The sequence below is a fragment of the Lagopus muta genome, chromosome Z (assembly GCF_023343835.1).
Source record: "Lagopus muta isolate bLagMut1 chromosome Z, bLagMut1 primary, whole genome shotgun sequence".
NCBI lineage: Eukaryota > Metazoa > Chordata > Aves > Galliformes > Phasianidae > Lagopus > Lagopus muta.
The window spans coordinates 33105915-33133580 of record NC_064472.1 but is presented as its reverse complement, the minus strand read 5'-3'; the positions used below and the strand labels follow the sequence as shown (position 1 = coordinate 33133580).

General features: G+C 39.8%; 1 protein-coding gene across 6 annotated transcripts in view; it reads left to right on the top strand.

Annotated features, from left to right (window-relative positions):
• The first annotated feature begins 3024 nt into the window (after positions 1-3024).
• BNC2 (basonuclin 2) overlaps positions 3025-27666 on the top strand; it is a 362491-nt gene continuing 337849 nt past the window's right edge. For 4 of the 6 annotated variants that reach the window (XM_048930707.1, XM_048930702.1, XM_048930708.1 and 1 more), the window contains exon 1: positions 3025-3082. In XM_048930707.1, coding sequence (XP_048786664.1) covers positions 3071-3082 — 12 coding nt within the window. In that variant the 5' untranslated portion in view covers positions 3025-3070. Of the gene's footprint in view, positions 3083-3861; positions 4106-27666 lie in introns of those variants that run through there. The other 2 variants (XM_048930705.1, XM_048930703.1) reach the window with 1 other exon arrangement.

The window sequence follows — 27666 nt, the reverse complement described above, 5'->3', positions numbered from 1 at the left end:
ATTCTGCTTGTTGGATGCACTATGTGGACTGCACCCACAGGTATGCAGCAATAATAGAATATTCATGTGAACCACACATTCATCAGTAGGAAGGAAAATTAAGATTGCAGAGAAATACCATATTCTGGATACATCAAAATTTAGATGACTTATCCTTCAATTCCTTTCAAGCTGCAGTTCCTGCTCAAACTGTATCTCAAATTTACATTTCAGTACTCCAATCTGAAAAGTCAAAATAAAAGAGAACATTCTGTTCATAGTAATTAATCTCAGGTCAGTGACAATTACTACAAGCAGTATCATGTTCATTGCAGGTTTTGAAGGAAAACTACAGTGAAAAATTGTTTGCTGTACAGGATAGATATTCTTCATTAAACTGAAATCACTAGTCACTGCTTTCTTCAGAAACAAACATCATTAGTCTAAAGGAGAAGGATAAGATTAGGCTTTGCTTATACTTTATGAAACCCTACACAAGATCTGCAAAATTTAGGATAATTAGACACTTGAAGAAATCACAAGGCAGACACAGCTTGGGTCTTTTCACAGTCTTAAGAGATGTTAACTGAACTACAAGTTCATAATTTCTCGTAATACCTGTGGTGTTTGCTAAACTCGCAGTAAACACAGCATTATAAAGTCTCTGAGCAGGTGAATGGTACTATTAACAAGGGCTTCATCTTCCTAGGCTTACCTCAGTACGCCACATGCAAAGTAAACCCAAAAGTAAATACCAATTGCAAATTTAAAATACGGTTGTCTATGTGACCAAAAATGTGATTCTAAAAGATGCAAACTTTCTGGAAAGCTTGGTGCTTACTCAGTCTGAAGTCGAATGATGATGTATATTCAAATGTCACCAGTTAGCTATTGTACTGCTGATCCTTTGAGCAGAAATGTCTTATTCCACAGTGTTTATCCTGTAATCCCATACTGTCAGGCCAAGAATCAGAACTCCCAACAGCCAACTTGCCTCCAGCTATTTTACCTCTTCAGCAGCTTTCAAGAGGCTGTAATATACTGTCAATACAAAAGCCACTGGCTTATTGACAGGTAGAGGGAAAAAAATGAAATTTAGAAAACTAGAATTATACATCAAGCAAGACAATAATTACTTCATGGGTTTTTATTAGTTTTTATACAAAAATACCTGAAATATTTAAAACAAACAAGCAAGCAAACAAACTAGAAGGCAGTTACATTTAATTGGTTCTTCATTTGAAATGCTAGGTCAGCGTTTAATTTTTTTAGTGTGTAGCATAGGTTATTATCACTATCATCTATGGGTTTAATGAATGTAAGACTATCTCTACCGCAAGTCTTGCCTCAGTTAAAAATAATCTCTCTTTTCCAAAGCAATCAGGGAAGCTTGTTTTATATTTAATTGTATGGCTGTCTATGTACCACAAGCCATTTCCTGAGTAAAGCTGTGACTCTTTCTAGCCTTGACTCACTTCTGTGCAACTCCATAGTAAAGATGAGCACACTGATGGGCACCCCACTCTGTTACTGTGGAAGAGACCGTGCCTTCGTGAAGTTCACATTTTAATATGCATCAAGCTGTTTTGGACCCTTCAAGTGCGAAGACAGACATGTGAACCGGTGCGGGCTCCCACCACTAGGGGGCTGTGTGAACACGGTGTTCTGGCGAGTTCTTGGCCCTCGCTGGTTCAAAAGGGCAAACCTAAATGCACTAAACCGTGACTCTGAAACTATTCGGTTCCACTTCTCTCCCCCCTCTGACAGAAAATGCGTCTAGTCATGGCTGAACCAGCCCTGCGATTTTTTTTTTTTTTTTTTTTTTTTTTGAATGACCATATGTTACTCACAATTTTACTTGGTCACAAGTACTTCTTAAAAAAAAAAAAAATCCTTTTGAGTCATTGTTTGAGCTCACTGCAGATGAAGGATCAAAACTAATCCCGGAGTTGGACACCACAAGGTATGCACTGCACCTGAAGATATCTGGCTCAAACCCTGGGAACAGAGAGAGCTTTCCATAAGAACAGAGAGAGAAGCGTGAGGTGAATCCCGCCAGTTGTCGTGAAAACCCAGATCAGGTGGCAATCCGGGTCAGCCGCTCTTCTCTCCCGAGTTGGCCGCAGGAAAGGCACAAACAGCACCGACAGCAGCACGGGCTGCAGCCCTCCGAACTCGGCCGCTCGCAAGGCGTGCCAGGCGCGGCACGCGAGGGCTGTACGGCCGTGGGCCATCGCCGGGGAGGAGCGCGGAGACAGCCGCGCAGCACGGCCTGCCCTGCACACCTGCCCCGTCTCCTCGGGCACTGCGGTGCCTGCTGGGTCCGCGGCGCCACTGACACGGGGAGGTCTGGAGGCAGAACGTCCCAACAGCCACGCGGTATCTCGGCGCCGTCCGGCCACGCGGACATGCTTGCACCTGAAGAACGTTCTACGTCTCCGTCATAAGATCCAGCCTTAGCTTTGCGCTTACACAGACCGGAGGAAGGACAGCGCGCAGCCCTCGCGGGGGGGACGCGAGGGACGGCCACAGCGCCTCGTCCCCGAAACCCGCGCGCCACGCACGCTGTCCTCCCGCCGCCCCCCTCGCTAGGCCTCCCGCGCGGCGCAACGCCTCCCAGCCGCCTCGAGAGCGGGGCCACGCGGCAGCGCCGCGGCCGTGACCGCGGGAGGCCGCCGGGAGGGGCCGCAGCACCCCAGCGGCCGGGTGGAAGGCGGGCGGCGCGCGGCGGGCGGTGCGCGTGCGGCGGCTGCGCTTCCCCCCCCCCCCCCCCCCCCAGCCCGTGCGCGCGCGGCGGCCGTTATGTGCCGCGGCCCAGGGCCGCAGCGCCCGCGTTCCCCGGGCGCGGCCAGGGCAGGGTTTCGCTCGGCTTGGCTCCGTGTCACACACAGATGTGACTCTTGTCTGTTCCCTGCGAATGTACAACCGTGACGGCTCACCTCCTCCCGCCTCCCTTCTCCCTCCACCCGCCTCCCCCCCCCCACCCCAGGCACCAAAAAAAAAAAAAACAAAAAAAAAACACCCTTTGACAAAAATCTCCTCAGATCCCACACCGAGCAGCAGCGGCCGCCGCAGCAGAGCCCGGGAACGGATGGAGCAATGGGTGGGGAGCGGGAACCCGGCGCCGCCAGCCCCAACTTTCCCCCTGCCTAACTTTTCGCTTCCCTTCTAACGCTCCGCGCGGCTCTCCCTCTCTTCCCCTCCGCCGGGCTCGGGTGGCTCTCCTCGCTGCTCCCCGCTCGCTCGGAGCTCATAAGGAAGCGGCGAAGCGGCGGGCGGGAGCGCGACCGGGGAGAGCGGGCAGCGGAGCGGGAAGGCAGGGCGGGAAGGGAGGGGAGAAGAGGAGAAGGGAGGGGGCGGCCGGTCCGCACTGCCGCGCTCGCCACGAAGTTGGCGGCGAGCGCCGGGCGCGTTTGACAGCTGGGCGCGGGCGGGCTTCGTGGCCCCGGCTGGCACGGAAAGTTCGGAGGGGAGGAGGCGGCGAGGGGGCTGCTTCCCCCGCCGCGCTCTCCCCTGCCTCCCGCTCCGCCGCCCTTGCCCGGGAGCAATAAAAAGCGGCGCGGGGGTTCCGCTGCCCTCGCGGCCCCTCTCGCAGCCTCCCCTGCCGCCTCCCCTTTCCTATTCCCCGGCCCGACGGCCCAACGACAACAAACCAACCTGTGGAGGCTCTGACCCGGACCTGGGTCCCTCCTCCCATCGCTTCCAGCTCTCCGCTGGAAGCTTTCCCCTCTCTTTGCCTCTCTGCTGCTCGGGCTGAACTTTTGGGGGCTGAAGTTTTGGAGGAGTCCGAAGGAGAGGGAAAGGGACTCTCATTTCTGCTGTTATTTTTTTGGGGGGGGTGGGGGGAAAGGGAGGGGGGAACGGAAAAAAACAACAACAAGAACAACAACAAATCCTCTCGTTTTTGTTTTTGAAACCTCGCTATATTTTTTTAGTCCAAACCACCTGAAGGTGTGAGGGTGAGGGACAGACAGGAAAGCGGGGAGGACGAAGGGGAGGAAAGAGAGACGGAGAGAGGGAGAGTGGAGAGGCGCTGAGTCCCGAGGCAGCAGGAAGGGTGCAGGCACTGCCGCTGAGAGGAGATCGAGAGACAGGGGGTGCACTTGACAACCAGCATGCAGAGATGGTAAGAAGTTTCCAGCAGCCTTTTCGTTTTCATTCTAGCCTGTGCTTTGGTTTGATGTGATGAATCAGTGGTGCAGCAAACACCAGCAGCCCCGCTCGCGGTCCGCTGTGTTTCACTCGACACAAACCAGCGGCCGGGCAGCGAGGGAGGAGGGGGTAATAAATAAATAAGTCAGCCCCGTGCTGCGTGGATTGGGGGAGAAAATGACTTAGAGGCTGTGCTAAACTTCCAGAGAGTTTGGGGGGTTGCAATGGGATGGCCATATGCTTCTTACCGCCTCCTACTCCCCGCTGAAGGCACGGGGATAGTTTTTTGTTGTTTGTTTGGTTTTTTTTTGTTTGGATTTTTTTTTTTTTAAATGTGTCTGTGAAGGGAGGGAGAGTGAAGGTGGAGTGGGGCTGAGTGGGGCGTGCGGTGCTCTGATCCTTTCCGGACACCACCTTCTGCTCGGAAACGAGCGGGGTTTTGCTCACAGCGGAAAGGTAACCCCCGAGAGCGGGGGAAGGAGCCGCGCGTTGGCGTACGAAGCATCGCCCGGGGCAGGAGGCAGAGGCGCGACCCCCCTCCCCGCAGCCTTTGTTGTGCATGAGCCCGCAGCGCGCCGCTCCGTCCCCGCGCCCGCTGCCGAGGGAGGGGGCAGCCCTAGTCCAACTTCCCCCAAGTTTTAGTGCGTGCTTCGCGTGCTGTGCAAATGCACCTCTGGGTTTTTGCAAAGGAGGGCTGAGGCTTCCGCGGCCTCTTGGTTTAAAAATAAAAAAGGCGAAATGACTGGGGACCTCGTTTGGCTGGAGTCCTCTCATCTGGGCTTTGATGTGAAGATAGGTTAAACAGCTGCGAAGAGCAAACACGTCTAAAGAGCCGTGACTCCTCTGACGTGCGTAGTGATAACCGCTCGTACGAGCAAGTGGACCGACCTCGGCGGGTGATGAGCGGTGCTCAGCCCGCACTCAGCGGAGTGGTGCGTTTCCAATTGCTGCTGGATTACTTCCGTGCTTCAGTCAGCGTCTGTCACCTCACTCCGGGGATATTACGTATTTGCCTTGTGTGTCTCTTGCGTGTGCGTCTGCTTGTGCGCACGCACACAAACTTACACGTACAGAATAATATATATATGTATAGTGTGTACATACATATGTGCATGTATACATGGCAGTCAGACTCTAGATACAGCATGTACCTCTGTGTGAATGGAGAGCTTGAGATGCAGGGTTTGTATTTTTCCCTTCTCTCCCTGACATGACATGTCTTGTTTCAGTGATCAAAGCCTTTGGAGTGTAGGAGATGCAACTGTCAAATGTAGGCAACAATAAGGAAAAAAAAAAAAAAGAGAAGAAAAAAAAGGGAGGGGGAAAAAGCAGCGTGTGCCCAGGACTGTGGTTACAGTAACGCTGACAGAAATTAAAGTGGTTTTGAAAGCAGCATGCGATTTATGATGGTTCCCATTTACCCTAGAGTCAAGCTGTTGTAAAATTGATGCACGAAAGACATCATGTAATAATCCGGTGTACCCAGGATTAAAGTGGCAACGAGTGTCTTTTTGTGTGTGTGTCTGGCCAACAGTCAAAATGGTTTGAAGCAATTTTTAAGTAAGAAGTCAAAGCAGAATATTACGTATTTCGTTTCTTAACCCGTGTGTTAGCCGTGCATGTTGGAATATTTTTAGGTGGAAGTGGACTTTTCTTTCTCGTTATCTTCCATTTCGCCTCTCCGTATGACACATCTTCCTAGACAGGAACTTTAAAATGGGGTAGCATTTTTGTCATACGTTCAAAGCATAAATGCTCACAGTGTAATTACTGAGTTCATTTCAGACAGTAATATTTTATAAGCCCGATCAGCAGATCTGTGCAAGAATACAAAGTTCCTGTAAAAGTATGTGGAACGTTCCATGCCCTTAAAAATTGCAGGAATTTTTAATCTGAAATTTAATGGGGCATATGAGCTGTTTGATACGCTGCAGTTTCATTTTAAGCTGCCCAGTATTAATGAACCATCCAGCTGTGTATGAGTTCTGCCTTAAGTTCCTAAATCATGTGAATTTAAAAATATATATATACTTATTTATTTCACTAAATATTTCAAGCAGTCCATCTTTACACGATGCAGATGCAAGAAAATCTCAATGTAAATTATACACTAATTATATAGTAAACTGCTTGTAAAACTTGGGAATGTGAAAGTGTTCCTGAAACGCATACATCTTGTACATACATTAGGAAAGGCTTGCCTTGGTACATTATTTTGTAAAAACGCAACACAGGCGTTTTAGGGGCGCAAACTGTGCAGGCCTCTATATTTAAAAACGATGTATTTTTGCTACTGAGGTGTATGTGATTACATTAAGCAAGTAAAAGTACGGACAAAAGCGGAGTTGACTATTTCTATATTAAAATGTAAGTGTTACAGTTTGAATTTTCTAGTGAGTTTCTGAGTTCAGTGCTTTACATAACATTTTGTCCTCATCTTGCTTGCTGTCAGAGATGTTTCATGGTTGTGCAATTGCTGCAGTCAAGAATGCCAATTTGCATTCCAGGAGTGTCATTTGATTACTTTTATCTGCACAGCTCGAAGACCAACCCAGACCTCTCATTTCATCTTGCCATGTCACGAGTCAGTGCTGTGTCGTCTTTTAAAAAATCTGCCTGATTTAGACAAGAAAGAAAAGTACTTTCATGTTGCAGCCGCAGTCCCCTGCTAACTTGTCAGCAGCAGGATATGATTCACTTGGGCCCAGAAGAGTGGTACAGAGATGAGGGTTAGGCAGTTCAATAAGCCCATGGACAGGTAGTGTGTGACGTCCCAAGAGAGCTTAAGTTAATGAAGAACAGGTCTGCTTAGTTCTTCACACTCTGACCTGGTGCTGTCCCCACAGTTTTCTCATTTGATCTTTCCCAGCAAATTGATCTTTTCTAGTACTTTTTTGCCTTCCAAGTTAGTCCTTGTGGGACTGAAATTAGCAGAGCAACTTAAGTTGGATAATACAGCTGTTCAGAGAAGAAGAAATTGGACACTAGCTCATAAAGGGGGAGGGGGATGTAAGCTATTCTTTCTGTTGTTAGTTGAGTTTTCCTTTTCTTTCTTTCTTTCCTTTCTTTCTTTTCTTTCTTTTTTTTCTTTCTTCCTTTCTTCATTTCTCCCTTTCTTCCTCTCTTTCTTTCTTCCAGCTTTATTTTAGAAAACTTCACAATAGCCAATAGTCACATTACTTTGGAAGTTTGCTTTCTCTCTTATTTATAGTCTGTATGGATGGTCCATTGCACACCACATTAAATGTGTATCCTTTAAATAAAACAAACATGCTTGCAGCAAAGGCTGCAGGTTTGTTTTGGTATTTGTCAGTTGAACTTGCTTGTTAGAAATGATTTGCTAGTCTGTAATGAGGCTTTTACAGTTGTCGTAAGACATTTTAAATATCAATTGCACATGCCAACTGCATTATTTATAGCCTGCTAAATAACTGTAATTCCATAGTATCCAATACTGAAATGCAGTGGAGATTAAACAATAAAAGCCATTACAAATGGTATGTGTAAATATTATGGTAGGTGAGAATACAGTCAGAAAATTACTACTGGCATTACTGGTTTTCTGAAAAAGCAGTGTATACAAACATATTGGTTTTAAACCAAGGCTCTCTGTATTTGAAATCTGAGTTCTAGAATGGAAATATGGTATTACCTATCATTCTTTCACATTAATTTGCACATAGTAGTTGAAAAGCGGAGTGGAGGTGTGTTTGGGTGTGTGTGTGCACATGTGCACATGTATGTGTGTATTTAAATACACACATGGCTAGCTTGTCAAACAATGTAAGATTTCAAACTAGAATTTTGTAAATAGCTTATGTTGGAAATGATTAAGGGGGTCTTTATTATGCTGCACACCAATGAGCAGTATTTAACATTGTATATCACAGCAGATGTTCTCACATATTTTCCATGTCCTTTCAAGCTGTAGAATTGAAAACGCTGCTGAACGAAAACAAGAACCCTTATGTATGGGAAATGCTGCTCTCTCTTTCCTTCAATATTGCTTTTGAACATGGGAAGGAAATGTAAAGGATCATTGGTCAGTTAAGCTCCTCTGCAGAGCTAGAGGGAGCTTCACGATTTTATTAGACATGTCTAAGGTAAAAAAAAAAAAAAGAAAAAGTAGAAGAATACTCTGAATCAGGGGTGCTGATTGCTAACTTTTTTAGAGCCAGTGATGTACCTTCTAGACTCGGAGGTGACTTTGTTCTGTGTTATATGTGCATGTGTGTTAGACTTATGGCTGACTACAGATGTCATCAATTTCAAACAAAAAACATATACTGACAGCAAAGTAATTACAGTAAAAGAAATCCATGTAAAACAATGGATTCTTTACTAAAACAGAATCTGTATATTTTCCGCAAAATCAGAGTTCCTTTTTCCTTTGCATATCAAGCATGATCAAAAAAATTTGGAGACCTTTATTCGCTGTGTATTTTTTTATTGAAAGAGCCCTAAGTCTAGGTCTGCAAGTTTGCATGGGGCTTTTGTTTTAATGTAAGCTATCAGTGTGTGTTGGGGAAAAATCATCCATATCTGGACATACAGAAAGTTCCCCATGTAATATAAAACAAATAGAGCATTTCTGTCACTTTGGAAATGTGTATTGCTTCCCAATGTAGGAATTTGTACTTAATTTAGAGAAATAACATTTAATATGGCTTAATAAAAAGCATCTGTTTAAACCTTGTATTCTCTGTCAGTTTCATCCCACCTAAATTCTGACATATTTGTTCCAAAAATGCATTGATCATAATTGCTGCTTAATAGTTATATGGCAGCTTTTACAAGCATTACTTTGGACAAACTTACTTACCATTTAAGTAAATGATAAAATCCAGTGAGATAAACGACCAGATTTGTCTCCTTTATCTCTTGCACAGTAACTCTCATTATGTGCCTTGCTAGTAAAAGCCTTTATTTGTAGATTATTAGAATCTTAGTACACTCAGGAGCTCTGTTGTAATTTAATGTAGTTGTTCAAAGAGGTTCTGCGATTTTAGAATCATTTCGTAGTGCTCTTACCACGTTATAAATATGCATATTTTATACTCCAGATACACATGCAAATAGAATCTGTCCTATTCCAGGTAAATCAAAGTTGTTGAGGGAGGATTCTTTTCATCTGCAGAGTCTTTTTCTGTACTTCCTCTTGGAATATTTTATGTGAAAAACACAAATTTGGATAACTTTGGATAATCAGATTTGTTTTTATTTGTTACTGTAGAGAGTGAGAGTTCTTTATGTTTTTTCAGAAAACTTTTTTTTTTTTTTTTTGTGGAATTAAAACATCCCTCTATTTAATTAGATTTTAATAGAAAATTAAAAAGGCTACATTAACTCTAAAAATATGTTGTCCACTGTGATTATTTTTCATTATAAAAAATGTCTGCTGTGAATCACAAACAAAAAGAAATCAAAATACCATAAAGTAATGACTGAAAAGTTTATAAGTCACCATCATCTGGTGCACTGTCTGGAAGCTCAGCTGTGTTTTTGCAGTGTGTTACAATTGCTTGTGTCTACAGTTCTGCTGCATATAAAACTTAATAAAGCAGGCCTGTTAGAATTCTTCGGCTATGGGGAGCATTTCAGACAGTATGCAAAGCATATTATGAACTGTTATCAGCTGTAAATGAAACTGAGTGCATGTACAAAAGCTATCATGCTGTCAGCTGGAATCACACTGAATTAGTGTTGCAACTTTATCATAATTGTCAAATATGTATTATTTTGAAACTTGTGATTTGAGCTTTTAGTCAGTGCTTTTTAACGTTCAATACAAAGATGTAACAGCAAACAAAAAACATTTTTCCCTCATTGTGACCTGACATTTACCAAAGTGCCCCATGCTGAAATTTCTTTTCAGTATCTTTTTTTCTTCCAAAGCCAGACATGTACCCAGACACAAAAGCCTCTGTGTATAGCAAGCTGTTTTAAATATTGTGACTCGACGATGTGCTGTCCTTTCTCTGCTTGAGCCAAGGATCTCTGCTCAGTGTCTGTGGATTACCAAGTCCCTTCTTTATTGTACCTCTTGTCAGCTATTCCTATTCATTTAACCTTTCATTAGTGTCTGTGCAGCTTCACTGTCTGGAAAGGCAAGAAAAAACCTAAAGGCCTACTGTCACAGTTATTAGATTTCTCGGTTACATCCCAGCAACCATAAAGGAGTAAGAGTCAACACTATTGTCATGCATGCTGCTGTCCTGGGGAGCAACTCTTCTGTGCATGTCAAGGACATGTGCCACATGTTGATAATGCATCCCAGGGATAAATGCACGACATGGGGGATAAACCAAGGCTGGCACTAATGAGCTTTGTAGGAGTTATTGCAAAGACAAACAGTTGTGAAGGAATTTTGCTTAAAACGCTGAAGGAGATGGACTTGCATTAAGTGTTGCCAAAGATTGCTTGTGAGGTTCTTGTCAATCATGTTAGTTTCCTTTAAGTTCCATTTACAAGGGAAGAAGTGTTTTCAGTGACTACAAAATGTATTGTTTTTCTTTTTTCTTAAGCTAACAGGATAAAAAGTGTACTCAAAATAGTACTCAATAATACGATCTATGATTTTCATTTTTCTTTTTTATCATTCTTTTTGATCAAAACCTGCAGTCCAGGCAAATTGCTTGAAAAGTAATCTAAGAATATGAATTACAGTGTATTTTGAAATGTTACTTTAAGGAAAGCTTTGAATTCACTATAAGTGTTGTAAAAGCATTGACGTAGATTTGATGAAGGCATAAATTTGAGCATACGTGAGTACATCTAAGTAGTTTCATCTATGTTTGCCACTCTTGACAGTATGAATAGCCAAAATTAGTAATTATGAGACTGTTCCCTCATTCCACTGTTCCCTCTTCCACTTAGTCCAGTGTGATATTCATATATATTTTGCTTCCAAAGTTCCTGTGTGGCCCATCGTACAGACAGTATTAACTACATCCAACTGAATTCTGAGCTTTCAGTTTTTACAGTAGTGAAAAAAATTCATGCTTTTCCCTGACCTACCTTACCTTTTAGAACATATCCAAATCACATTTTTGTAAATAATGTTGTAAGGATACGATATGCAATTTTGTTTGACTTGCATAAGGAGATATTGGTCAAAACAAAATTAGACCTACAGATTAATAATTAAATTATGACTGAATTGTGCCTATCAGTTCTCTGTAAGGCATAAGACTATAATGTTGGTGCTATTCTTCCTAAGGTAAAAAGTGGGAATAAAGTCACAGAAATCAGCTGAGTTTCAGCTATTTGAAGCTGTTGAATAAAAGTTTCCTCCATGCTTTCCATGTGGCATCCTAAGAGGTCTTTAAAGATGATAAATCTAGTGGGCTACAGAAAAATTCTTACGACTTCGTTAGATTAACTTCTTCATAAAGTGTCAGTAATCATCATTTATTGATAAAGATGCTGAGCTTTTTGTTTTCTTCCTTGATTAATTCTGGTATGAAAGAGGCAAAGAGTGGCTGCACCTTTTACTTCAGTTGAACACTGAAGGCAAAGTTACCTCCAGTGTAGTAGCTGGAAGCAGCAACAAGTTCCTCCAAAGGAAATTGCATTTGAAAGAAAATTCAGTAAAAAAAAAATTATTCTTCTTGTTCAGAGCCTGGAAACATTTGTACCTCTGATACTGAATTCCAGTTTCCTCAGATTTAAAAGAGAAGCTGTTATATTTTGTGATTTAAATTAGAAAAATATTTAAACGGAACAAAATATTCAGACATGAGCTGGAACAAATGCACTAGTGCCTACTCCATTTAAAACATCCTTTCGTTATTAGACTGATATTAGCTTTGATGAATCTAAAACTTACTACATGGTTCCCAAATCAAAGATGAAAGGGCCAGTTAGGAATCAAATAAATTTTCCTGTTGAAATGTAGCATTTGACATTTAGAAAGATGTGCTCAGCATGATGAACCACTTCTCTTTATGGAAACTTGCCTGGTGATTTTTGCACTAAAACTACTTTGAAATTGAATCAAACTCTAATAAATGTGAGGTAAATTAACTTGGAAGTCCTGATTAGTGCCATTTTGAGCTAAGGGAAATATATTCCTGAAAGCTCTTCCCCTCCCTTCCCCCCTCCCCCCTCTGTTTTATTGTTAATGCATGCCAATTTTCATTGCTAAGTAATTATGTTTGTTCTTTTGATAGACTTACTAGTCTAAATCCATTGTCTTTGTGTGGCAGTGTCCTAGTTTTATTAATGAAAGATTTTGTTATTCACCTTACTGTGAAAGCAGCTGGTACTGGTCAAATAGCCTTACACTCCATCTATACTCTCTTTCAAAGAGTTGTCATTATTCTGTAAAGTAATTTACAGTGTACAGCACAGTTTGGCATTGCTGTTATACTGATCTGATGCCAATTACATGTTTCTAAAAAGCTACTTGAAATACTTTCTGTAGTGAGGGTCTGCACAGAGTCGTAGGGATCAGCATTGGAAATCTTTGCTGAAAATGCCAAAAATTAGTGATAAATAAATAAAAAATATATGAGCAAATATTAGTAAAAACTTATAACTTTCTTCTCTGGCAGGCTATGTCATATTTCCAGGTCATAGTTATCAGGTATATTTTGAGTTAACTTTTTGAAGATACCTTGCTTCTGATCTCCTGTGCAATATGCCGGATCAAAATAAATGACACTATGAAGCAGCTGAATAAGTGATTAAATATGGTATTTAAAGAGGCTGAGGAATTTATATTCTTCAGTACACAAACTGGCATTTAGATCTTTTCTATACTTAGGTGCAAATATTAAAAAGTAATGTATGACATTGCATAAGTAATGTAACTAAAAGCTTCTGAGGGATTTTAAGTCTAAGCTGATTTACCATCCACATGGTAAGAGAGTTAGCCCCCCCCCCCAAAAAAAAAAGAAATGTAGGAACAGATAGCAATAGCAGGTAAGTGATGTATGATTAAAATATTTTGACTTTTATGTTGCTCTTCTTCATCAGTTTTTTTAATTTCAGAAAGTAAGCTAGTAATTTCTCTATTTCCTGCTAATCATAAGTAACTTGTGCTTCTTACATATCTCACCAGCTGGTACATTTACATTATTTATTATTTGAGTTGATTATTTCATAAGCAGGAAGTCATTCAGTTGTTGAGTGGACTCTCCTCTGAAAGCAAATATGCATCCCTTTTTGTCACTTCTTTTGAATGCTTCTCACAGCATGAGAGCAGCAGGAATGTAAGTAAGCTACTTAGATGTTCATAGTTGGGTTTGGGGATCAGAAAGCAAGAATTTTATCATCATCTCCTGCTGATAACTTTCATGAGTTAGTTTCAGGAGTTTGTTTCATGACTTTCATTAGTGGAACGGTCGTGTAGCTCTAGTCACCGTAACAGGGCAAGAGGCAACTCTGCACACCTTTCCAATCTCTCCTATTATCTGCATATGCAATTTTGTAGCCCTCTGGCTATTAAATGGTTCACAGGTGTAGCCAGTAGGATGGGATAAATTTTGCATAATGTGCCTGTTATAAAAAACGTCCAGCAGTCACTTGGCAATATGGAGGATTTGTGAGTATGTTAGATAAAACTCTGAGGTATGCAGGGAGTTACTTTCCATTGTCAAATACTGAGTGTCAAAATTCACTCTTCCCATGCGATTCCCGTAATTGCCAGACTTTTGAAGGACCTAGCCACAGGATGTTGAATTGTTGCAACAGAGAAAGTAGATGAGTGGTGAAGACAAAAGCGCATTCTTGTTCTCACCGTTACGGATTTAAGCCTTGGTTGCAGATGCAGAATGCAGTACAACTGTCCACCTTCAAAATTCAGTTTGAAATGTAGTCTGTTTTGAGGATTGTTATTGCCCTTGTGGTGATAAGTTTACAATAAACTAACATAAATTTAGGCTTTTAACAAGCAAAATATGCATGTTCCTTATGATTCACATATTGCAAGAATGATTTTAATTTAACATGCTTTTTCTTTTTAAAAATATTGGTGGCATATCTGGCAAGATCAACTACAGATGTACTGGAAGTTCAGAATTTTTGCTGCAGCTTTTCTGAGGGATATGTGCTTGCCTGTGTGTTTGCCTATATGCATGTAGATGTGCAATATATTATTCTGTATTCGCACACAGTATGTTATTGCACACATTTATATAAATTATATAAATATAAGTATATATAAAAACCAGACAGATGTGCATACACTAAGTACACATATACATGCATACAAACAAATACACATTTTGTACAGAAGATTTTATGGAAAGCTACTTATGTTATCAGGAAAGCTTTCAGGACAGTTCTGGTTCTTGACTACATGTAAGAAATAAATGAATCTTAACAGATATCTGTGAAAATAAATGCATTTCTAGAAGGGAATCCAAATATTTTATTTCCCTTTATCTTAGGAGAGCATTTTAGGAAGTATCGGTCTCCCCTTCTCTCCTCTCTGCTCCCTTTTCTTCCTCTCCCTTCCCTTTCTGTCTCTTCTCTTTTTAGAATTTTGATGACTTTCACTTATGAACACAGTATTTTGTAAAAGGCATGACACTGTGCCTTTTACATGATACAAGAATGACCAAAAATGGGCTGGCCTCTCACTGGCTTGCATAGGGGGATCTTCATTTATCTTGGGTTCTATTGCCATTATAATGTACATTGAAATATATTGTGATCATATTATCATGGGAATGTTTGCACAATGTGCAGGCTTAGTTAATTATCTCTGTATTAGAAGAAGTATTTGTATTTTCTGTGAAAAAGCTTTAGGTCTGTGAAGATTTGAGTAACTTGCTATTCCTAGCTCCTCTTGGGACCATAGCTAGTTCTAGCTGAGGCTTACCATTAAATAATAGAAATAGGCATTGGCAAAATGCCATGCCAGGATTGAAAGAAGCATAGAAAAAGTTCAGAAATCAGATGATAGTTAATGGAATCTCATTTCTCTAAGTATCACAGAAAACTTGTCTTAGTGTCGTATATGCAGTTGTTGTGTCTCTGGTCACTGAGCTAAATATGCACAATGGTTGAGTCCGGTGAGCAGATACAGACCTGCTCTTCTATTCTCTTTCAGGCAAAGTAGAACTTAGTGCAGTCGAGGCACTAGGTGGTTTAGTTGGAAGTACTGGGTGTCTTGTTAGAAGGTTTGCACTGCACTCACTGTTGGCTTTTGGTAGTTAAAATCTCTGGGTAAACTAGGGTATTGATATTTCATCCAAGGATGCCAGGAAAATGTGTTACAAACTTGAATCATAGGACAAAGTCAGAAAGCATTCTTGGACCTTTCTCAGTTAGAAACTTGGGATGTGTGTGGCAGTTCAACATAGAGACTGAAAGAACTTCCTGAGCAGTTTATTTAAGATGAGCTTATGGGAGGGGATTTTCTCTCATCAAAGCAGTCAGTGGTAGTTTTCACACTGCTTTCAAAAAAAGGTTGGTTGTAAATTCCTAATTCTTGTGACACTGCTACTGCAAGATAGCCTCCACTAGGAATTTGTAGTCACATTGATGTTGGCTGTCCTGGCTGATGTGGCTAACCTGGGGAAAGCTACATCACATGAGCTGCAGGGTGGCTGATATGCTGTGAATCTGCCTTCTGGTCACCTGACTATTTCTTCTCTGTGTAGTTGTCTTTTAAAAGTCCATGGGCACTTGGCCTTTGGATTTCATGAACTTAACACCTAGTTTTTAAAACAGAGCTGGAGAATGGCTAGGCAGTAGTATTAACACTGGGAATTTGAATCATAAATATTCAAGACTTTTTTTTAATGTCTATGCTTAAGACAGTCACTCCATGAATAGTATCTGACTCATTATGGTAGTTGTCCAAGACCTCATGAAACTAAGAGAAAAAAAAAAAAAAAGTTGGAAAAGAAATTCAGTATTTCTTCTAAAGTTATGAGACTGGTAAGAAGTGAAAAAGAGAGGCAATTTTATTTCAACTGATAGTTTCAGAGATTGAAACAAAAAAATCACTGAACAGAAAGTCAATGTGTGGTCTGCGTGGTATTATCTGCTGTAGCATGTAGTCATGAGTTGATTATGAAGGGGGGAAATGTGGATGATATTGTAATTCTGTGGTGTATTGTAATATTTTCAAAGTACAAGTCTGTGAATAAACTTGATGTGGATGATGACTGCCATGCACACCTAGAGCCCTGTACGACTATTTGTTGTTCTGATGTGGATTGTTACACTGGAGTGCATGGAATTACAGTACCGAAATATTTATTCATGCCTTTTGCATGTAGAATCAGAGCCCAAAGTATGCAGTATAAAGTCTTTGCTTTATGTGCAGCTAGTTTACTAACAGTTGTATCTTGATGCGTGAGGAAGATTAAGATAAGCAGGAGTCTAGTTTCTGAGGAAGGCGCAATTCAAACAGGTCTCTCACAGGTGAACACAGGCAGGTATTTGTGAGGTATACTCAGATGCTGTCAGGTTTGTGTCTTTCTTCTTCAAGAATAAAATAATATTTTCATGCTATGAACACTGTTTGGATTTGTGCTGAATAGTTATAGTAGCTCATCCAGCAACTATGCAAGTTCCACACACATTGCGTTTGGGATGGTGTTAATAGTATTGATTTTAACTGAGGAAATCTTAAATTGTTTAATCATAAGTGCAACTCTAACTATGTCACCACAGCTGTAATCAAAAACCAAACGCTAACTCTTTCAACTTAAAAGAGGATAAGCATCTATTGTCATTATTCTTCACAGGAAGCCCTGTCTGTGGAAATGTTATTTCTTCCGTCATACAAGTACGGTGTGTGACAGCCCAGGCACACTTTCCAAGCATTCACCAATGTCCATGTTGGTTTTTTATGTTGTTTTGGTTTGGTTTTCTTTGTGACTGAAGAAGGAGAAAGAAGGTTATTGTCAGGTTTTGTCTAGAAGGGACATGATATTTGCTGACTGAAGAAATACTATTGCCAATATCAGTACGTCATCTCTCTAAACATTAGCTAAATGGATGGAAGGAGTATTACTATACCCATCTGGGGGAAGTACAAGCTATATTTTTTTGTTTTAATTGTGACTGAGAGTGTGAAGTTAAGGAAGTATCGACTTTTATGAAACAGTTTCTAAAACTGAAGCTTGTGGGGTTTTTGTGAATCAAGAGCATATAAGCTGCTTTCTAAACTCTTGAAACTCTTCAAAACACTACAGTGTTTTGTGCAAATAACAATTTAATGCATTTTACCCTGGAAAATCCCAATAATTACTACTCTTTTAACTTAACGCAAGCTTTCAGGATAACTACCCCAAAGACTTCTGTACTCCGAATTCTATTACAGAGACAGGCTCAGTGTGCTCCTGTTAGAGAAAACTGAGATCAATAAGACCTCTTGCTGAAAATAAAAAAGACATTAAATGTGCTTCTTTATAGGGAAGATGGTGGAGGAAGGAGATCCTTTCAAACATCTAAGCAAGCTTATTCAAAGTAGTTGAAGGCTATGTTGAAGGCTATCTCTTTCTGTAGAATAAAACACAATATCCATAAGGTTAATCCTTATTCCCATTATATTTCATTTGGTGTCTGGTTGGTTTCATAAATTAAAACATTTAGATACTAGATATCTAACTGAGCTCTCTGAGTTAACTTACTCTGAATTTAGTTCTAAAGACCCCTTCAAGAGCATAAGTTGAAGGTGTGTTGATATGTCTTTGACACTAGGGTTTTTTTCTTTTCTAATGCCAAGGTAAGTACTACTTATATAATCCTTACCTAATTTATTTTAGAATTGATAGAAATTGGTGTTTCATCCCAGATTTAAGATCCCATGCCCAGAGTCATTAAAGAATCTTCTTTGATTTATATAAATGTTTTATCATAATGTAGTCTTTAGAGAAGAATGACACTCTTTCAGTGAAAGAAAAGAAATCATTCAAAGGATTGAGTTTCTTTTTCTTAATGTGTAATATAGCCCATTTTAGTGCTGCAGGGCAATATTTTTTTCTTTCCAGATTATGAAGGGTGTTTCAGCTGAATATGCTCATACCTTTAAAAATCATTTGGTGTGAGAACTTTTAACGTTTGAGGGTGGTTTTTTTTTTTCTTTTTTTTTTTTTTTCTGTAATACATTATACCTTGCCTTTGAGCCTTCAATTTAAGTCTTCTGTCATATACTGCCAAAAAAGTTTGTTCAGAGCTCTGTCTGTGTTGAAACATGTATGCCTGTCCCAGTGTCATAACTAATTATATACCTTGTATGCTTACTTCTAGTAATTGGAAAGTAGACCTACCGCAGGATACATTTTAGTATTAGATTGTATCTTGGGGACATGCTACAGAAATCAAGTTTTCACCAAGCAGCAACTTGAATTTGTAAACAGATATTACTATTTTAAGTGCTTCATCTCATGATTGTTTCTTGACATCTATGTGTGTTTGTTTTAAAGTTGGGGAGAGAGTATTTCTGAACTGTACCTCTGCATGCATAGTAATTATATTCTTAACCTACTTCTCTTCAACCACAGTATTCTGAAGTATCTACTTGAAAAGGAGGATTCTTCTTTCCATAATGGCTCTCTGCAAATTTTTTTTTGAAGGTTCAAATCTTACCAGAAAATGTGTGTCTGCACTGTGCCTGGCTAAGTTCTGCTTGGCTGCAGTGCTGTTTTCAGTTCCTAACTTAACAAGAGAGAGAGAGAGGTGGGGGAGAGAAAGACGGAGAGACTGGCATTTTGATCAGCAAAAAGCTTAAAAGAGATCTAGGGAAAACTAACACTTATTTAATCTTTTTCCTTGCAGCATCATTTGCTTGTGTTTTGTGTTTGTGTATATATATATATATATAAACATGTACATGTATGTGTATCTGTACATTTTTGTAGGCACATGCAGAAGGGCAGAAGGAACCTTGCGGTTATGTCTAAAGTTTTACTTTGCATGCTCACAGCTAGACTAGAAAACAATGACTTATATGCATCAGCATGTATAAAATATGTGCACCTTGTCCATGCCTGCTGAATGAAGACTTTTCCAGTCTTAAGTCTGAGAGCTTCACATCTTGTTGCAATTAAAGTCTTACAACTGAGCATTTAATTCAAGTGATAGATTACATTATTGTCAGGATATGTTCTGATTTTGTTGTTGCTTTTTTTTTTTTTTTTTTTTTTAATTACAGTACCACACTTAATGGGTTACATGGCTAGCTGATGTTGAGCATTTAACACTCTTACTTTTGCAGAGTATGTACCTTTTTTACTAAAACTGCAACAGTAGTGATTGAATTCCTTCTAAAGGCATGTTTAGTTTCTTTTAAATAGAACAGGAAAATAATGTATATATCAGTGATAATGACAGTTTTACAGGAAAGCTTTTTTTCTTTGTTTGATAAAGAAATAAGTACTTGTTCCTCATTATGGGAAAGTACATTTTCTTTTCCATACAAAGATTTCTTAGACAACTTAGTTACTTAAGTTTCTGTGTTATCTGTTAGTTTCCGTGTTCAGAAAGCAGCATGATTTTCTCAAACTCTTTTATTACTGTGTATGGTGTGGATTGCTGTGTGGATTAAATCACTTACCTTGAAAGTTTTTGACAACAGATTGTATATTTTAAGTAGTTCATGTGTCTTGTCAGGCAAATTTATCTTCCACTTTCCACAATAGGCATTTTCGAAGGTTCAGAGCAGGAGAAGACTGGGTCAGTTTGACCAGGGAGAGAATAATGCTGTCCCACATTCCAGTTTTATACAGTTTCAGAACTGGTTTAATATTTCTTGTAAAGAAAGATGTGCATGTACAGCATATAATATCCTTAACTGATTTTTAAACTACAGGTTGATTTTTCAAAAAGCTGCAAAATTTCAGTGTCCTAATTTCTTCAAAAGAATAAAGTATTACATATTTCAATACCAGAGAACACATTTTATATACAGATTGTTTTTTTTTAACATGTGTCTTGTTTGAACTTTAGTCATTTTATTCCCTGTCATCTGTTTTAACAACTCTCCGCTCACCCATGTGTTCAAAACACTTAACAGGAAACTAAGCCAGCTATTTCAGTGATCTGAAAATTGGAGATAGAGTTGTCTGAGAAACACGAACATCTTACTCAGCCACTAGGGAAGAAAAGAAGCTGGGTATTTTCTTATTCTGCAATTTGGGGGAATTTGTCTTCTGTATATATCATTCATTCTTCTCCCAGCTGATATATATATATATATATATTTTTCTCCTGTGAGGGAATAAGAGAGTTTCGTCCATGTCCTTCAGCCACATAACTACTTGAGACTTTTCTCTGCCAGTTGAGAGTTTTATGGTTTTCAGCTTCTGATTTTCAAGTCCATCTGTACTCTAAAATCTTACCTCAAGGTTTCCAGAGGAATAGCAGAGAGAAACTGGCTTGAGAGTTTTCTAGTTACAAGAGTGGTGGTTATCAATGAAGTCAGAACTACAAGCAGTGGAAGTGGGCCACAGAGCTATTAGCCTATAGAGTCAAATAAATGCAGCATCAGTTCTACTGGTTTTGTGTTTTGAGAGGTCTGCCGTGACACAAGGGCCAAAATTTGAATTATGAGATCCAAATTTTCTTAGAAGTTAGTAACGCTTGCCTGGAAAAAAAACATTCCCACTTTCCCCGTAATCTGAAGTTTTCAAATTTTGTCAATTAGTGTATATTGAAGTTTACATATAGAGGATTAGAAGATAAGTTCATCAGTACAGTAAAGACGGGTGAAACAGTTAATAGTATTGACAATCTATATGCCATTGGACAACAAAAGGAAACACTGTAGGAGGAGACTAGGTTTTTTGTTTGTTTTTTGATGAGGACAAAATTATTAAACTCTCTAAAATAAGCAGTAAAATCCTGTCTGGAAGAGAAGAATCTTTTTTTGCTTGCAATGAGAGCTGTGGAAATAGAACTGTTGGGCCTGATGTTTTTTTTCTGTAACATGTAGCTAAGCATGTAGCAGATTTATGTCCTCATTGTTCATGTGATAGACCTTGTAACTGTTATGCTACTCAAATGCTTAGAATATAAAACAACGGAGTTGATAATATCCACTGTTGTGAGAAAACAACACAAAATTTTTCCTTCTCTCTTGGTTCTTTTAGCTATTCCCATACAATTAGTACAGTGATAAGCAGTACAGTAATTGTCATTTATTTTATGGTACTTTTTCTTAGGGGAGAGTGAAGCAAGATCCTCTGTGAAAAAGTGAATTTCGTTTAATTTGCACAAACATAACATGATTTTGAAGTAATCATGTTTGAGCTATGCAGGAATGGACTCAGCTATGAGAAACAGGACTGAGTTGTGACCGTATTCAGTATCTTAGTTCTAGATTATGAGTTTAGAAGGAGGTTTTGTTACACTGATCTTGTAAATATGGTACAAATAGAAAAATACAAATTTGTTTTACCAGTGGTCATCCAGCCTTCTGCTGGTTTGTCATCCACTGCCTCATTATTAAGCTTTCAAACAGGTTTTGATATGTGTGCATGAAACTTCTTCAGTGTCAGCATTCTTTTTGAAGGTGACGTGTACTGCTTTATATTTTATTCATCTGGAATATTCGATTTTTAAGCAAGCTTACTGCAGTATATTTTGAATGTTTTACAACAGTTACAAAAAAGGAATAGAACACTGACAACATTCAACAACATGTTTGATGCCATCTTACTTAACCTTGTGTATTAAGTATATAAAAACCAGAACATATAATACCTTCATCGAACATATATGGTGAGGGCACCTGGTTGGAAAAAAATCAAAAGACTTGTGTGTATGGCAGTTGTCTTTTGCCTGGTGTGCAACATATTATTCTGTTAGGCCTCTTGGGAAGACAGAGATCGTTTTTAAGCTCAACAAAGTTGAACTACTTTTGTTGTGCAAAAATCCTTAAAAACAAAATCCCATCAAGCCAGACCCCCCTGCATCTGGTTTTCATCTGTTCTGATTGTATCAAGAGGAAACAGTTCCATATAGATGAAGAGTAGTATTCACCATGAATTAGATCCCTAGTGCGTTTGCAAGGATTGAAAGAACCACTATCCAGAACGCCGTGGAACACTTGTCTGACACAGTGAGTGTAAGTTTTTTTTCGTTTCCTAGTGTCACATTTATATTTCTCATATTTTTCAAGACCTTTTTTGAAGCTAAATAGATTTTTTTTTCCAGAATCATTATACACAGGGAGATTATGTTTTCATAAAAGGAAAGTGCCGTCTGTTATTTGATGCATTTCAGTACCATCAGTAACATATCAGTACTCTCTCAAGGGGAAAGTGTGGGTCTGACCCTCCCCATTACTTGTTCCCTTTTTCCCATTCCCACAAATGCCTGCCAGACCTGTGATAAAGCAACAAAAAATCAGTTTTAACAGACTCTGAAATGTGATTGGTGCTGTCTGGACTGGGAAGGAAGGATTCCAGAAACATGATAGATGGTAAGATGAAGCTCTTCCCCGGTGCGAAATGAAGTCCGTGCCTAATTTGGAGATAACAAAACATCTGGTTCCTTGACTGATCTAACTTACTCTGAAGATCTGCAGAGGACTACAATATGTCTTGTACATATTTAGTATTTTGGAGGGCTTGAACTCCAGCTGCGTTCCCTCTGATAAATGATGAGCTATAGAGAGGGAGAGAGATGAGCAAATTTCAGGTGTTTCTAAGCAAAAAGCAACAGAAACAAACCAAATTAGTGACAAGGAACATCTTCAAATGGATTTATTTTAAATAAAATGTGCTTTCCTGAAGCCTTGATATTTATATCAGTGGGAAATGAACTGCAGTAAATTCAACAAGTGCAGGCAGAGGCAAGTGTCCTCACTGGATGAGTAAGAGAACAGAGTTTGAATTGAAGTGAGGTAAAAACAAAGCAATGTAGCTGCTAAACAGTCCAACACTCCTTAACATTGCCCCCAAATCAGTGTAAGATACAGTATGTTTGGCAGATTTTCTGTCAGAGTATTAATAAGGGTGTAGATTTGTCTCCCTGACTTCAACAGAAATTTTGTTCAAAGTTTGTTTAGATTTTTTATCTGTCCTTCATAGTTTACTGAGCATTTCCAATGTGAGCTACCTTCTTATAACTTTGATATGCTGCTTTCATTTTATGATCTGTTTTCGCAAATAGACAATGCCTGATATGGATGTGTTGATTTTTTTCTCAGAAGACGTCGATCAAGTGAATTCTACAAGTTGAATTTAATCCCATGTGGAAAAAGTACAACTTTTAGCACACAGATTTACAATATGTAACTAGCTTCCCATCTGGACTATCTGACTACTTTGTGAGGCTGCAGACTTTTACCAGTTATGGCTCTGGTTTGTCTACATGAAAAAATTTCCTTCTCCAGATGTAGTCTTAGTTAGAAGCATTTGCATTCTCTTGAGCTCCTTTACATGCTCAAATGCTTCTTCTGAACTCTTAATTAAAATAGGTGATTTAATTAAAGTGTGGTTTCTCTTACTCCACTGTCCTAACTAAACTTCCAATCAATCAGTCTTTTTGATTGTTCTGAATAGTAAATGTATATGTGCCAAAACCCATGAGAGGAAAAAAAATAAGTAGGTTATCTGCCAAACACCTGAACAAAGCAAATGAAATTCTTCCCAGCATTCTGTATGTTAGAGGTATCTATAATTCCTATACCTATTAATATAAGTGAAAATGCACAGAAAAAATGGATTTTGAATGAAAAGCCTTACTTTCCTGAAGATGGCAGTTCAGGTTACGAAAATATGCTCAAATGTAGCATAAAATAACAGTTTGGGACTGGGTCTTAAAATCTGCTCAGAAGTGTTTTTTAGAGAACCTTAGTTCTCTAACTCAGACTTTTCCATTGCTTGTTATAGATAGAAATGACTGCCAATATTGCAGTGCTGGATATTGAGAAATGCACAGTCGGAATGATGCATCCTAGATAGGTTCTGTGAACTGTTTATGGAGGACTAAATGTCCTAATTGGAAAATGATACCTTTCACTTCCCTTGTCCAGCATTCAGTCTATGAGATGGTTATATTAAATTCGTTGAGCTGGCAATCGCTAAGAACTAGACTACCACCCAAGCAGGTAACACCTGTCCAGATTCTTCTATTCCTTGCAAGCACTACAGGAAGGATGGGGAATGAGGGCTGTGGTCAGTCCACACCATCGGCCTCTTTTTCCTCGTATTTTGAACCTACTCCAGTGTTGGTCTTTCTGTGGGCTGCAGTCCTTTAGGAAAAATCTCTTTCCATGGACAGCTCTCCATGGATTCCACGTGCCTGACAGTTCCTTCAGAGAATACCCACTGGCCGTAGCACGGGATCCTCCAGTGGCTGCCATATAGATGTCTGCTCTAGTATGACTCTCTCCAAGGGCTATGGGGATTAAGCTGCTTCACTGTAGTGGCCTCTACTGGAGAACCTCCTCCTGCTCCTTCTCTGACCAGTTTCTTACCCTTCTTTTTTTACACCTCACTGCCTATGCAGCACTTTGCCCAATCTCATTTCTGCCAAGGCAGCCAAGTGTGGCTGCCGAGCCCAGCCATGCCCTATGGCAAAACTGGTGGAAATGGCTGTGTCTGACATGGGGTAGCCCTAGTATTGTCTCACAGAGCCCTGCAGCCCCTGCCTGCGCCTGAATGGACGCAGCTTTAAATTAATATTATTAGTATTGTGTTATGTTTGTTTGAGAGTTTATTAACTGGTAGTATTTTGTGTTGGTAAGTGTACTCAAGTTGTTTGGAGTATTTTTACTTGATTTTTTCCTTAACTTTTGTGATTTGTAGATAGGTTGTCCACACCACTTAACGTGGAGGGAATCTAATTTACTCCACAGAAAAAAGTGCTTGCTTGTTTGCTTTCCTGTAATGTATCTTGATCTGTATTGGCCCAGTCAGCCATTCGAGTAGGCACCTCAGGTATAAGCTGGTCTGGTGCCTACTAAGCACAATGACTGAGGCCATATGCAGCTGATCCATTTGGTATTGCCAAGAGTATTTTAACTGGTATACTGATTGCAGGTCCTAAGTGAAGAAAAGTTCCATGCTTAGAATCCATTATTCCTGTCTCGATGAAAAACAAAGTGGTTTGTTCTAGTCTTACAGAATATAGTAGTCTGACCTCTTAGTGCTGCATGATATCTACGGCCTTATGGTCTTGTTACCATGATTATAATTTAACATTAAACATGCTAGGCTAAAAAAAATCATAAGACAATATTTTTCCTTTTCTTCTTTTTAAGTGTTTTTTTTTTTTTTCCTCATTCATTAACTGTTAGAAGTCTGTGATCATTTACATGGCTTGGCTTGCTGTTTGGCAGCATTATGTTTTGCTGTATTTTCTTGGAAGGCAAAGAGTTTCCTATGAAAAGTGAATTTTTGGCTTTCTACAGTCTTTTCCCTATGAGGTCCCATTGCGTGGAAGATTATGTGAAGAGATCAGCAGTGATGAAACTTTGTCTTTTTGCCATGTATTTCTCCAGATGATTAGTTCTCTGGTTGTCTGGATAATATTTTTAACTATATCTAAATATGGAAATGGGGAACCCTGCTGAAGATTTGCTAATTTGCTGCTTATTACAGCTAGTCCACCACAACTTTCATTACTGTCAACTAATAATATTTCTTTTCCCAGACCTGCTGATATCTTACTCCAAAAGAGGCAGTGACAAAATCTTTGAAATCTTTTCAGGTCAGCCATCTTGAGAAGTGCCACCATGTGACCTTCTCTTCCAGTTAATTAAAATGTCAATGTATTTTGAAGCCAGCTACATTTCTAGACAAACAAGAGCTGTGAATTGTTCGCAGTCAGGCACTTTGTAAGTGTAGTTCTCTCTAATTAACTGAATTCTTCAGTTTCCTCTTAAGTTTGGAATATAGTACAAGAAATTTCTGGTATGTGTTTTTTGGAGGAAGGGGTCGAAGCTGCTTTTCTTTTCCAGGTTTATATTGTTTGAGAGATTGTGAAGCCAGATAAATAAAGTAGGAAGGGATCTGGCAACATGTACTTTTTTTTTGTAAATTCAAAACTGAGGAATAGTTATAAAATGAATGACTTTTGATACTGAAATATTTATTTAAAATCTATTTAGCAAACATAAATAACTTCTTAAAAGACCGCATGAATCTGTTTTATGACTGTATTTTATAGTTCTTTTGTACAACTTTTAACGTTACTCTTTTTTCAAGATTTTCTTTCTCTCTTTTTATTATGGAATGTATGGAGGAATTCCTATGACATGTTAAATTTCACTTGAGTTTAGCAGAAATTGGCCCCAGATGTAAGTTTTCTTTATCCAGCCCGAGTGCCTGAACACAGAGTACTTCTTCCAAAGGCAGAAGTTGTGTGTGTTCCTGTCTGAAGTCTTGGGCTGAGCCAATCTCGCCTGCACAGAATAAATTCAAGACCGTTTTTCTTGATATTTTGCCTATGGATTTACTCCTGCCTCTGTGAAATTATGGCAAAATGCTTGCCTAGTGCTATGGTGTTGTACCAATCTCCTTACACCGCAGCGTCATCTGTTCAGGCAGGCCATTTTACAGTCCATGGTATCTTCATAAGGGCCTCGTCTAGGTGCATGTTTGTGATTACCAATTTTTTATAGCTTTTTAGATTGGGATCATAAAGCCCGGAGAACAAAACTGCCCTTTAGATATATATTTTTAACTGTGGAAAACTGCATCATAATTTTAAAAATTGATAGGAAAGGGATGATAGCCATAACACAGATTATTTCCTTAAGTTTTCTTTTCCTTGGTAACACAGGTACATGCTGTTGATAACTATAAATAGATACTATAGAAGTCATGTTGAAAAAGGTAGATAAGCCGGTCGCCTGTCAGCATTGGGGGGGGGGGGGGGGCAACATTAGCCCAATTTTTGAAAATATAAGTTATCTTCCAGTCTGCCAATTTCAGCAACACGATAAATACGTTGCTTTATAGTATCGGTAAGGCGACAGGCCAAGTTATTTCTGTGAGAAGGGACTGGGAATGTAGAAGCAGAATGGCTTAAAAAAATAAAAAACACGATTGACACACAAGCATTAGGAAGCAAGCATCATGAAACCCCTCTTCCTTCCCCCCTCCCCCTGGAAGTTCATATTTCAGTTTGCTCCCAAAAGCTCACAAGCCCGTGCCAGACAGAAATTTGCAGAGGCTGCAGCAGTCCCACAGAGGCCACTCAGAGGAGGGACAGAAAGGGAACAATCGAGCCCAGTCCTCGCCCCTCTCAGCCTGCCAGGCTGCACAGGTCCACAGGGTGACTCTTGCCTGGCCCTTGACTCCATTTCCCTGCCTCCTTTCCTTTCCCTCCCCTCAATCCCAACTCTCTGGAGTCAACCGTGAGGCCATCCAGTCATACGTTGTCCATCAGATGTGTTTACTTTTTCCGTGACAGCCGACACATCTGGAGCACATATTCAGGTTATTCCAGTGCCACTAGACACATTCCACAAGATCATTTCAGCGGTTGTTATGGCGATCTTCTTCCCTCCAGTGATTTTCAAGTTGCATGACAGAAATAGCTTGAGCTAACCGGGGGGACAAAAGTCAACGGGATCAGGAGGGGCTTCTTTCACAGAATGAACTAATTAGTGACCCT